Source organism: Ambystoma mexicanum, chromosome 4p (assembly GCF_040938575.1).
Source record: "Ambystoma mexicanum isolate Mex_15411 chromosome 4p, UKY_AmexF1_1, whole genome shotgun sequence".
Classification (NCBI taxonomy): Eukaryota; Metazoa; Chordata; class Amphibia; order Caudata; family Ambystomatidae; genus Ambystoma; species Ambystoma mexicanum.
In genome coordinates this window covers 969,385,394-969,399,304 of record NC_090927.1, presented here as the reverse complement: position 1 = coordinate 969,399,304, position 13,911 = coordinate 969,385,394, and the positions used below count along the sequence as shown (strand labels likewise).

Genomic DNA, 13,911 nt, shown 5'->3' with positions numbered 1-13,911 from the left:
CATACATATAACAGAATGCATCTGCTGGTTTAACCCAAAACCCGGAATGGAGCATGAAATTAGATTACTCCAAAACTGCACAGGTAAAACAAGTAAATTAATGCAGAGGCAGTTTGTAGGTTTTAACTGCACAATTATGCCATAAACAGAGTCTCTGAATACGCACATGTAGCGGTGCTGGTGGCAGGCGGGTAGGATCATGACACCCTGTCAGTGGCGTAACACAAAATGTGGGGGCCCCCCTGCGAGCCATGCTGAGGGGGCCCCCCAACTCGGCAACAAATCACAGGTCGCGCCACACTCTGGGCCGGCCTAGATTTTCACGCTTGCTCAATATGCATGAATGTGCTGCTGAAGGGGTATGCCGCACACTGCACTAGGAGAAAGATATAAATATGTGTTTTAATGCAATATACAGCACACTTTCTGAGATAAACTGGCTATAAATCCAGAGTGTTTGCAATTTTTTGTAGGGTAACACAATCCAATGCATGCAAGTCACCAACAGTGCACAGGAACATTAATGCTTTGCTATTAAGAATGCCATGCCACAATCAAAACATGTCCAACTGGTTGCACAATGTAGACCATTGTAAACACGTAATAACATTATAGTAAAGCATGCCAGGCCACATTTAGACATACCTAGACTGGTTGCAGCAAAATGCCAGTCGAAGCAATAACACTCATCAAGAAGAGAGCACACATTAAAGCATGCGTCTCCTCGGCCTCTAACAACACGGCCAAACTCTTTAAAATGTGCAAGGAACTGGTCAATCCTGTTGTGGTCTATACCTCTCCTGTTCCCTCCCAGGCCCACTGTACAGCTCTGGCCTCTCACTTCTCTGCTAAATCTCAGGACATCCTGTCCTCTATCTCCTCTTCCTCTCTCGACCCCTTTTGGCCATCTCTACCTCTCCTCCTCCTTTTTCCTCTTTCTCTCTGACAACACCTGACGAGGTTTCTAGACAAGTTCGATCTATGAAAATGTCGTCCAAACAGGTGCTCGGCTGCTCCTCCAGAACCATCAAAGCCCATATTGACACCCTCGCTCCAGCCTTGGCCGATTTCTGTAATCACTCTTTCACCACTGCAATGTTCCCCTCTCCCTTTAAGCACTCCCTTGTGCACCCACTCCTCAAGAAGCCGTTTGCTGATCCTACCTGCCCGCAAACTATCGCTCAATCTCCATCACCCCTTTCCTGAGCAAACTCTTGGAAAAGCTTGCCATCTCCCAGCTTACTCTCCACACTGAATCTGTTGGTTGTCTCCATGACCATCAGTCTGGCTTCAGAGATGCCAGAGGCATGGAAACTGCTCTCCTTAACACCTGTGCTGCTCTCTAACCTTGATTCCAGCATTCCTTCTGTTCTCATGCTTCATCTTTCCTCTGCTTTCGACAGGGTCAACGTCGCCATCCTGATCAATCGACTCTGTGACAACCTGGGCATCATGAATCAGACCCTAGAGTGACTGACCTCCTTCCACTTGGACCGCCCCTCCGCTCCAAGGTCCATCTTGGTCCCATTCTCTCCGCCACCTCTCTCTACCTGTGGCATTCCCCAGGGCTCTATCCTCTCACGCTGGTTTTTCAACCTCTACTTGGCCACTTTGGCCTCCCTGATCTCTACCTTCTCCTCTAACTTTCAGTGTTATGCGGGTGACTCAGCTTTCCTTCAGGCTCCCCTCAGCCTCCTCTCCTCTCTTGCTCATTCCTGACTGTCTATCCACGATTCAGGATTGGTGCGCCTCCAACGATCTCTGCCTTAATGCCACTAAGACGGAGATCCTTCTCATTGGGACCCTTGCCTCTGCGTTTCCTCTCTCACTATAGCAGACCGCCTTGGGCCTTCTTCCTTTGCCTTCCTGCGAGGCAAAAAACCTTGGTGTCATCTTCAACACCACACTCTCTTTCTATCCTCACATCTCGGACATCACAAAGAAGTCCCACTACCAGCTGCTCCTCCTCAAAGGAACTCTTCCCTTTCTCACTCTCCACCAGAAGCTCAATGTCTCTAGTCTGGACTACTGCAACAGCCACTTTCTCAATCTGTCTTCCTCTAATCTCCGTCATCTGCAACTAATCCAGAACAGGACTGCAAGACTTACCCTTGGCATCAAGCCCTGGGATTGTATTTCTCCAGCCCTAAAATCTCTCCACTGGCTGCAAGGATCAAGTTCAAGAACCTTTGCATTCTCCACAAGGCTTTCTGGGGCCAGGGCCCACACTAAATCCAATGCTCTCTTCCAAAATACCTTCTTTCTCTAGCCCTTCACTCAGCTACCTCCAACTCTCTAAGGTTTAGACATTTCTCCAGGCAGAGACTGGGGGTAGACCTCTCACCTCTGCTGGTGCCTCCCTCTGGAATGGCCTCCCTGCCCCTCTCAAACTTGAGGCGGAAAACCTGAAGTTTCAGAAGCAGCTCAAAACGTTCCTCTTTTCCGCTGCTTTCTCTCTCCCCCCCCCGCTGACCTACCTGTCTGCTGTACACACTGGCTGCTTGGCTACCCTCAGAGTCTCTCTGAGTCCAGGCTCTTTCTTGATTGGTCACCCTTGCACTGCCTCCGGGCCTACCATGCACTTAGGGGCTGTAACTGTAACCCTGCAGTCCCTTGTTCTCCTTGCACAACCAATATCCGCTCTGCCCTGGCTGCACTTACTCAGAGCATTGCTGCCCCGTTTTCCCCTCCCCTCTCACTTGCACTTCCCCCCTCCCTTTCCCCTTGCACTTCTTGTTCTCGCAATCACAGAAGGACTAGTGAGATAATTTGTCTTGTCCTCCCTCTATCATCCCTCCCTTGTGTACACTTGTGTACAGGCGTGTTATAAATGACTTGTATCATATCATATCATTTTCACACAGATGCCCAGAAAAATACACAATGCCGCAGTAAGAAATGGCTAGACTGGCAGCACCCAAATGCCAATATAGCCAGGTAATTAAAGTTAGCAGGACTGCTTTATCAGAAATGTCCAGTTAAAAGAAAGTCATACCAAACTGAGGAATGACTAGACTGGCTGCATCAAAATGCCTCTCTAACCTCTAATACCACATTTCATGCCTGCTTAGCCTGGACATGGACAACCATTATGATTTAACACACAATCCCGCTCCCCCCACATATCCCCTCACCCTCCCACCCAATACCCCAACCTCCACAATCAGCTCCTTGGACCAGAATTACCTCCACGTCCCTCTTCCTTGTCCGAGAGCTTACGTATGAGGCTCCGTGCCTCATAGGTAAGTACTGGGATGAGGAACAGTGGGACTAGGAGTGATGAAGATTACAGGTAGCTAAATCAGGCATTACCTCCATGTACCTCTACCTCTTTCCAGTACTTGTGTATGAGGCAGAGTGCCTCACACACAAGTACTCCCTCTTACATAAGTAATGGGAAGAGGAAGAATAGGGCTAGGAGGAAGCAAGGCATTAAACACAAGTAGTAGCGCAGCACCATTGAGTTGACTGGGCTTCAGCACAACCCCCCTGACATTTTGGGCTATATTGACTCAACCTGGCTAACCTTTAGAGCAGTTGCCGGACCAAACAGGACACAGATGTTAAACGGCACCTGGTTTTTGCTGTTACCAAGAACCCAGCAATTACCAATGTAAAGCATTTCACTGTTAGTACCTGCATTCAAAAGCCACATTGTTTAGGCAATTGAAATCGTGATGTCGGTTTAGTACTTGCATGCCAGGGGAGTGATTGGAAGGGTAGAGAGGGAACAGGAGACTTATAGGAGAGATTTAACTGCTTGTAACATTGAATCTGCACTAGAATAGTCTCATTAAAATGCGTAAATAAGTTGGATGCGCCCACACAAATAAGTTTCCCCCTCCCCACCGCCTGTGAAGTTAGCACCTCTCCCAACATTTGAAGGGTTAGCCCCCCCGAAAGGAAGGTTTTGTTGTGTCCCTGTACACAAGCACACACACCATTCACCATATACACACCCAGTCATCCATACATTTAAGTTTGCACCCTTTCACCATACACTAACACAGGCAGCCACCTATACATTTAAGTGTGCACACTTTCACCATGCAGGCACACCCAGACAGCCACCCATACATTTAAGTGTGCACCCTTTCACCATAGACTCACACACGCACACGTCATGGAGTTGAGGGGAGCCCTATTACTTTAAAAAGAAATTGGGGCTCATTACGGGTCCAGAGGTAACCGTACCAGTGCTACCAGCGGGTTGCCGCCGAACCCGTTAAAAATTACTAGCGCCTGACTTCCCGGTGCCACTGTGCTAATTCAAGCCGGCGGGCTGGGAAATCAGGTCCTGGTAATTACGGTAATTACGTTAATCCCCAGACTCCACGGGAATGGGGACACGGAAGCACCTGCACCGTTGTTACCGGTGCCGGTGCTTCCGTGACGGGTCTGCCTACTGTGGCTGCTGTGCCTGGCAGGGTCAGACCTGTCGGGCACGGCAGCCCCACCAGGCAGACCTGTAATATGCCGGTCCAGAAACAACAGTGCCTGTAAACTTACCAGCACTGTTTCCGGACCGGCATGGTCAGAATGAGCCCCATTGTTTCTTTTTTAAATCACTATAACTTCATTAAGAAATTATTTCAGTTAAGGACCAAACCATAAACAAAATAATTTCGTTATGATGGCTGAGTGACTTAAAAAACAAACTATTTCTTTTTGAAGGCATAAGGCTCCCCCCCAACCCCATGACATGGAGGCCTCCAGCCTAGGGTCTTCCATGTCATGGGGTAGGGGGGCCCTCGGCTTCAAAAAGAAAGTTTCTTTTTGTAGTCACTCTACCTTCATAAAGAAATGATTTCTGTGACAGAAATGTTCTTTATGAATGCAGAGTGAATTTCAAAGGAAACTTATTTTTTTTAGAAAAAAATATTTAAATTTTTTTTTTTAAGTGGGGTCCCCTCCCAGGACATGTGCGGGCGGGGCCCCCGCACCGCGGAGGCTGCGGGGGCCCCTGTTACGCCAGTGCACCCTGTATAAAGGTACAAATCCCTGAAGTTGTAGTAGTGGTACAAAGTACTGAAGCAGTGGTGGTATATCTCGTTGTCATGGGATGCAATATTGTAGTAGTCCAAACCAAGAGGAGCACTGTGAGACAAAGGTGACTGATCTCATAGTGAATGAAATAGAAGTGAAGTTGTTGAAAGTTGAAGCAGCAGTACTAACAAGGCATCCTGGCAAATATACCATTGTGAAGCCAAGTAGAAGTGAAGTTGTTAAAATTGCACTAACGAGACATCCTGACAAAAATACCATTCTGAAGCTCAAAACTGTAACCAAGATAATAGAAATTGTTAACCAATAACTGTGTATCACTGGTGTTAGTAGATATTGCATTTCATTTTGAACTGTTGCGAGTCTTCTTGAGGAAGTTGACACAACATCGTGCCTGGGATTATCATTGGTGCTATTTGGAGGAAATGGAAAGTGGATATTTCACCAAGAAAAAGAGTTCTGCTAGTGGAGCTTTGGTTAACAAACTTTTCCGTTGACTTTCAAATAACAAGAACTGATTGAAGACATTTCCTTCTTTGGTTGGACATCAACAGACCTGACTTTGAATCCTTGGGAAGGGAAATCACCCAGGACATTAGAAGGTTATTCAGAGACTGAGGGCCCGATTCTGAACTGGGTGATAATTGCCGAAAATGTCGTAGAAAGGGCTAACGACATTTTTGGTAATAACACCCTATTCTGAAGGTGGCACAATATTCCAAAATCGGAATCATTGCGCCACTTTAGGAATATGGGTGTTGGTTGCTAGGAAGGGCTGGAAACCGACCTAGCAACCGGCACTCTCGTTAATCATGCCTTTGCATGGTTATTCTTGTGGCACTCCTCCAATAATGCAAGCGCTCAAAATTGGTGCTGAACTACAGCACACAATTGGTGCCGTACGGAGGAGTGCCACAAGAAGCAGTTCTTTTTATGTGTGAGGTGGGTGAGAAATTCATACTTGCTAACATTATGTGTGACCAAAAAGATGTAGGATTTTACAAGTTTCAAAATTAATGCTGACATTACGGGAAAATACAAAACATACATTATTAGCACCACTGGAGGAATGTTTAAAATGCATACTTGCACTCACATTATACGTGCATTATAATTGTAATACGCATTATACTTGCATTATAATTGTATAATGTGCACTCCTGTGCACTGCTGTATGGGCCAATGAAGGAGGAAAATGCATTAAAATGCAATAAAACCGGCAGGCTGCCACAGCCGTCACTCCTCTGGCAGGGCTCCAGCCAGCACGTGCTTTTGTTTTGATTCTCGGCAGCAGTTTCGTTAAACAACGATTTCCTTGTTATTTAGCGAAACTGCTGCCGAGATCTGTCGTGCTTTCCGATGACGCCCAGGCCCACTTCAGAATAGCAGTGGTGCCTGGGCGTCACAAAATGGCGCAGTGAATCGTGCTATTTAGCACGTTCACTGCGCCATGTTGAGAATCGGCCCTGTGTGTTGTTCATATGATGTTACATTGCCATATATTTTCCTTGTATATTTATTACTTAGTGTGAGGGTCAGTTATCCTGTGTTAGAGTGTGTTCCCTTAGCTTTGGTTAGGAAGGGAGATCCTCATCAGAGTAGTGATAGTGAGGCATTTTTAAACATAATTTCTTTAACAAAATGGTAAATGTTGATAAATAAACAAACAGTTGTCCGCCTCGCATTACTGACCCCTCACAGTACACAGTGTGTGTTTGTGCGTATGGTGTGTGTTGTCTGTGAATTCTGTATTTACTTGCTTGGGTCTATGTCGGAATTTGAGTGTTTTCTGTGATGTGTACGCAATGTGTGTGGGTGCGTATGTTGTGTGTGTTGTGTGCAAATTATGTATTTCCTTGATTGGGTGCATGTTGGGATGTGTCCGCAGTGTGCTGTACTTCTCCACTGCTCTTCGTCTTGGCACTCAACCCCCTACCACTTTCTCCCATTCACTTGAGGGGCTATCACGTGTCTGATTTGACAACTGATGCCTTATTAATCAACACGAAATGAAATAAGTATATTGTATGGCGACAAGGCTTTCCATTATGCCACTTTCAGGAGTATTTCTATTAAAGACGACAGTGTAATGTAGTTGGTGTTTATGAGTTTGCTAATTAATGATTAACATTCTAATTCCTTTTGATTCTGTTGCTTAATAGGCTTCCGGTCAGGCCGAGGCACCTCTGGAAGCATTGACCTTGCTGCATGGGCACATGCCAGTGTGGATCGCTTTGCTGTGCTACTTGACTTGTGGACTTGTGAGGTGGCTCTCCTAGAAAACAAACAGCAGGTAAGGGGATACCTGAATCCTAACTGGAGGCCGTGCAGTTGGAAATTAGGCTACACATCTGATTTCTCTTAACTTATTTCCAAAGGCTTTCCCTGTAAATACTTCTCCTGTTTCTTTTGATTCCTTGTCCTGGTAACATGGATTTCTCCCTTTTCATTTGGTTCCTCGTAGTGTTAATATGGCTAGAGGTGCAGCAATGAAAGGTTTAGGCAATCATGATAGTTTTTAACCTTCTCTGGTAGATTGTGGCACCCTTAAGTGGTCATTCACTTAGTGCATTCTGGTCTTTACCACAAGCCATGGGTGTCCAGGTGCCCCCATGACAGTAGTGACAACTGAGAATTTTTCAATTGTCTTTGACCAGTGAGTTGTGAATGAATGAGTGATTTCATAGAACTGAGTGAGCACCATCCAGGCTGAAGGAAAAAAGCTTATATCAGCCCTTAAGTGTCCTTTACTTCAGTACCTTCTATGCAGTTTATTTGAAATGCCTATCCTGTACTTATAGATGTTTTTCCCTTGAAACACAGCAAAGATGAACTAATGGAAGGTTTCCAATAGATTTAATAAATGTATTGAGGAAATAGTGATGACAACGATAACATTGTCTCTAAGACACTGAGATTAGGCCTAGATCCCTGTGAGCCAGAGGTAAACCACAAGAGTTCCGAGCAACGACAGTAGTCCGGCAACATAGAAACACATAAGGACCCTTCATATAGCAAGAGGCTCATCTATGTGTTTACTGGGAGCACATTTAACTTATACTTTTATCACAGAGAAGATAGTTGAACAGAAATAATACCTCATTATTTTTGTACAGTTTGCCAAAGCCCAGAAGAGACTCCATATACCTCCACAGCCAAAATCACAGGGCAAACCAGGATCTGGATGTTTTTCTCCAAGGGTAGTCATCCCCTCTAGATGTTGCCCCTCAACTTCCATCAGCCCCAGCCGACATATCGAATGGTTATAGATCATAGGATGTATAGGCCACAAATTAAGTGGGAATCAAGGTGTGTAGAGTATGCCTAAAGGCAAAAGACATATGAAGATAGATATGTAATTAGGCAGGGCAAGCTTCTGCCAAGGGTATAACACTCACCCTGAAGCTCGTGCTCTGCATGGACAGTGGGAATAACAGGGATCATAGAGTATTTTGAAATGGGCCCCAGTTTTTTAAGGTATACCACTGGCTGCTGCTGGCCGAGGAAGACATCTTTCACGCTATGATTAACAATGTCTCTCCCCACTTACCAATGGGAGAAATACTCCCTTTTGAACCTCATGCATCTTTACCCACCTCCCTTCCACATGCAAACATTTCCTCAATTGGTGAACTAATAAAATCACAGCAATGGGCCAGACAATATATACAGTGGAGCTGTGTTTTGCTTGCTTTGTAACCTTTTCGCAGTTGAATCGCCTCTTAATAAACACTCATATTGCTCCTTAATTGAATATAATGATACAGGTTTTTTTTTTTATCATTAATTCAAATTGCCTTTTAAAGATATTGCCCTTCATTTTGTTTTTCCTTTTTTTCAGAATTTCTTTTTCTTTAATGGGGGATTTTACCCCCATGGACCCACCCATTCCCTTCAACCCCCGCATTCCTTCTCCCTCTCTTATACCTCTCACCCAGAGTTATTTTCATCTTTTTATGTGCTATCTTGACTTACACATATATTCCCCTTGCCAACATAATTTTTAGTTTGGGCTATTGTGTTGCTTGCAACACCTATAAGCCAAAACTATTGCATTAGAGTACAGATAGAGAGAAATGACATGTGAGGAGGGAAACACAGCTTGTAGGTGTTGTTTGGTTATTTGCCCACCCATTGTCTGCCCATGGCCATGCTAATCCCTATGGCCATTCCCACCCAGTTCCTACCCCTCCCTGCCCAAAACACCTCCTCATGGGAACTCGTTGAGCTTGCTTTGAACTAGCCTTAGCATCAAACTTTGCACTCAAAGTGCCTCCCAGTGTTTTTTCAAAGCAGTCTTCTGAGAGGGATTGACTTAGTTGGAGTTGTAAACCTGTTAAAAGTGTAATAAAAAGTCTTAACCAGGTCTACCTTCACCCACTCGATTTATAAGCACTCTGTGGGTCCTTCACTGAAGTCCTGTTAAAAACAATCATTGGCAAATCCGACAGTTTTAGCTTGTGTATAAGTGATAGGCATTTGCCAGGCACTGCTATTAGATGCCCAGGTACTCGCACCATTTTGCATCGGCTACTATCAATGGCCAGTGCCTTTCCCATGCCTACACAAATGCCCAAACTGTTGGCATTGCCAAGGCGTGTTCCTTTTAGTCGTGTCAAATGCTGTATTTCTCTGTGGATTTTTTTCATTGGTTACTGCACATGGTGGTAAGTGCTTAAACTTTGAGTGATAACTTGTTTACTACTATCTGTCCAGTTCCCTGAAATACTGTATGCGATCTACATTGCTCCTCTAGCCCATTTGATCTCTGCCTTCTCTCCTCACTTCCAGTGTTATGAGGATGACACACAACTCTCCGACAAAGCTTCCCTCCACTGCCTCCTATTCTTACTCTCTCATACCCAACTGTCTGACTTCTATTCAGGCATGGTGCGCTGCTAACGTTCTCTGCCTTAATGACAGCCAGACTAAAATTCTTCTTATTGGGACCCCAGCTTCCTCCTTCCCTCCTACTCTCTGGCTGCCCTCCATGAGCTCCCTCCCCTCACCTTGTTGTGAAGCAAAAAACATTGGTGTCATTTTCGACTCCTCTCTCCTTTTGTCCTCACATCATGGACCATGCTAGGAATGCCCACTTCCAGCTCCACCTCCTCAGAGGCATTCTGCCTTTCCTCCCCTTGCCCCACAAATTCGATGTCTCCAGATCTCTGGTCCTCTCTAGGATGGACTACTGCAACAGCCTCTTCCTCAATCTGCCAAAATCCTCCCTTCACCTCTCCAACTAATCCTTGGCCTCAAGTCCAGGTACTACATCTCTCCAGCCCCAAAATCTCTCCACTGGCTCTCGGCTGCTGCAAGGATCAAGTTCAAGACCCTCTGCATCATCCACAAGGGTTTCTGGGGCTTGGGGCCCGCTACATCCAACTCTCTCTCCCTAAATACCTCCCTGCTAGAGCCCTTCTGTCTTCGTGCTCCAACTCTCTACAGATCAGACGCTTTTCCAAGCAGAGAGTGGAGGTAGACCTCTCTCTCTTACGCAGGTGCCTCCCTCTGGAATGGCTTCCCTGCCCCTTTCAGACTTGAGCCGGATCGCCTTACGTTCCAGAAGCTTCTCAAGACCCTCCTTTTTTCTTCTTTCTTCCCTCCCCTGCATAAGGTCCCTCTCTGCCTCTTTTTGACTGGCTGCCTGGTTCCTTCTGAGTCTAACAGGGCACCAGGCCCTCCTCGACCAGTCTACCCCTGCACTTGGTCTCCCCTAACGCCCCGCCCCCCAACCTGCACTTACCCTCCTGGGGTCCCTCTGCCTGCACTAGCCTGGCTGTGCCTGCACCCCATTGACCCCATCCAGCCCAGTCCCTTGCACTTAGCACATGGACCTTCTTTCCCTAGCACTCTCTGCATTCCCCTGGCACTCGTCCACCTGGCCTCCCCTTAGTACCCACCTAACCCATGGGCCCTTTTCTGCCTGCTTGGACTGGCATCCCCTCCTCTCCCCTGCAATTCTTGTTACTGCACTTGCATGGTCACACACGGCCCAGTAGGACCGTTTGTGTTTTTCTTCATCCCTGTCCCCTGCCCACACCCTTTTTGCTTTGTTGCACATTGAAACACCTTTTGCTGTATAGACATGATAGATAGACTAAATAAATACAAAATAAATACATAAAGAAATGATAGCCCTGGCTTGAAGTTATGGTGTTATTCTATAACGTTCCACGGGTGTTCTAAAACATGGGCAATGTGTTTTCTCTCCTTGTCTCCATAGCTGCTTGACTGTTACTATGAAGCTTACCAACATGCTCTAGATCCGGATGAAAGAGTTTCCTTGTCGCAAGTGATAACAGACATCATTTACCAGCGCCCGCGGTTTGACTTCAGCCATAGATATTTTGTGCAGGCCTACAAGGATGAGTGTGCCTGCTTAAGGCTTCACCTACAGCTGGTGAGGGACGTATTGAACAAGCAGGTATGAAGATCTTTTCTTACTAAATGACCCTTCCAAAATGATGAGCTGTTCACCTGACGAAAAACACCTTAATGACATATTAGTGCACATCTTTCAAAATGGTTGTCATAGTAGAAAGCCTGACAATAGCACTCATTTGGCACCTTCAGGTTCATACTTGGACACCTTTTTTTCTAATTTATTTATCATTGAGAAAATGTTATTATGCATAAGGTACAGAGATATTATGACACTAAATCAAGATTGTCGCTTTTGAAATTGTCAGTCAATCTATAACAGCCAGGTCTGTCTGCAATAATTTAGTTGCAATAGAGCTCTTTATTTTCAAGTGGTAAAAGCGCCTACCAGGGCTATAACCTCCTCATTTATCTAAAATCATCATCCTGACCAGTCGCAGGATACAGCCCAGGAGGCAGCCAACCACAATACTTAAATAGAACACTACTAAATTGGGAACAGCGCCTAGCAGTTGTAGACTGGAAAATTATTTTTGTATATATGTTATCCAAATTAATCAGGGCTATAGGGCGGTAGGAGCCAGTGTATGAAGGGTCTTTTCCTGATTTATGGAAGACTAGAACCTTGGCTTCATTAATTGTCGGGGTCATGTTCCCGCTCTCTTTGAAGGTATTTAGGAGTGTGGTTAGGAATGGGATTATGATGTCAGCATATTTTTTTATAAAATGGGGCTGTAAACCCATCTGGGCCTGGTGCCTTATTGTTTGGGAGGTCTGCCATGGCCTCTCTCACTTGTTCTTCCCTTATCGGGCCCTCTAGTGCCAATCTATCCTCTTCTATTATTCGTGGGAAGGGGAGGGTTTGTAGGTATGCGTCTTGGGCGCTGCTATCTGGATACTCCGTGGTATACAGCGTTTGATAGAACTCTCTGAATGCCCTACCCATGTAATGAGTGCGTGTTAAGGTCTCTCTGTGTGTGTTTCTGATATTGTTGATCGTCATTGTGTTTTGTTTATCGCAGAGTTGTCTAACCAAATATCTACCTGCCTTGTTGGCCTTAATGTAATAGCGTTGTTTGAGATAGAAGAGTGCTTTTTCTGCGTTTTTTGGTGCGAAGCATTTCCAATTGTCCTTGTGTATGTCTCAAAGACTTCTGCAAGCTATGGGTTGGGTGGGCCAGAAGTTTTTCTTGTATGTCTGCAATTTTGCATTCCAGTTCTCTTTCCTACCTGTGCATCTGATTATCCCTGGAGGCCTTCAGAGCTATGAGTTTGCTGCGGATCACGACTTTGCATGCCTCCCAGGCCGTCCCCAGTGGGACATCTCCTGTGTCGTTTTGAGCAAAATAGTCTTTCACCATATCCCTTATCGATTCTCCCATTATGGGGTCCTAAAGTAGGTCCTGCGGGAACCTGCATTGCCAAAGCCCACCTCTTTTTCCAGGGGTATTCACCGCCAACCATAGCGGAGCATGGTCTGACAGTAAGATTGACCCAATATCCATTCCCTGTATTTTACCCATCAGCCCCACTGACACCCAGAAATAGTCGATTCTCGACATTGTGTTGTGTACATGCAAAAAGTACGTATACCCCCTCTGTTCGCCCTTGAGTTCCCTCCATACATCGCACAAAGCCAGATGTTCCATCTTTTGCCTGAGGTTTTTAGACGGTGCCCCCTGGCCTTTAGATCCCCCCTTGCTCCTATCTGTTTGTGGGTGCCAAGCCAGATTTAAGTCTCCCCCCATTATCACCTCCCCTTTTGCAAAAACCTCTAACTTCCCCAATGTGTCCCGCAGGAAGCCATCTTGCCCCGAGTTGGGAGCATATATTGATGCCAGGGTGAGGCTGTATCCCTCAATCGTGATGTTAATAAATGCGACCCTCCCGTTTTTATCTACTAGCTTGTATATTAGTATGGAGTCTCCCCCATCTTTCACCACTATCATCACCCGCTCTCTTTTATCTGGTGCATTAAACTGGGCCGAGATCTTATATCCTCTAATGTGTGCTTTCTGTTTATCCTGGGCTCTTATGTGTTTTTCTTGGATTAGTAAGATGTCCTCCTTATGCCTCTTTAGCATGCTCTCCAGCTTCTCCCTCTTTACCGGGGTGTTAAGGCCCCTTATGTTGTATTTTAGAATTCGGAGTTCCCCCATGGCGTCCTAGCCCTTGTCCGGTCACATGAGTTCCCCTTTGCAGCATTCCTTTCTGTCTTCTGGGCAACCCCCCCAATCCCATTAACAACCCCCCAACATTAAACTTTGAACCAAACTTTGACCCGAGTGGGGGTCGGGTTCCTAAGGATGCTAGGGCATTGCGCCTATCGCCCCCTGCCCTCCTTAAACTCGGGGTGAACTTTGCGGGGGTTCCTAAACCCCGCATCTACTACTGTCCTTACCAGATTCCAATTCCGGGGGCGTGCCCGGGCCGCACTTGCTGTGATTCTCTGGATGCCCTTTTGTGCTTGCTCCTCTTTCCTCCCGTTGTGCTAGACTTGCCACCTGCGACCAGATCACGCCT

At 46.0% G+C, this 13,911-nt stretch overlaps 1 protein-coding gene across 1 annotated transcript in view; it reads left to right on the top strand.

Annotated features, from left to right (window-relative positions):
- Window positions 1-13,911, top strand: part of LOC138452878 (uncharacterized) — a 337,850-nt gene that overhangs the window by 181,991 nt on the left and 141,948 nt on the right. Inside the window, exons 8-9 of the mRNA XM_069605225.1 lie at window positions 7,167-7,297; window positions 11,231-11,431. Of these exons, the coding sequence (XP_069461326.1) occupies window positions 7,167-7,297; window positions 11,231-11,431 (332 nt within the window). The remainder of the gene's footprint in view (window positions 1-7,166; window positions 7,298-11,230; window positions 11,432-13,911) is intronic.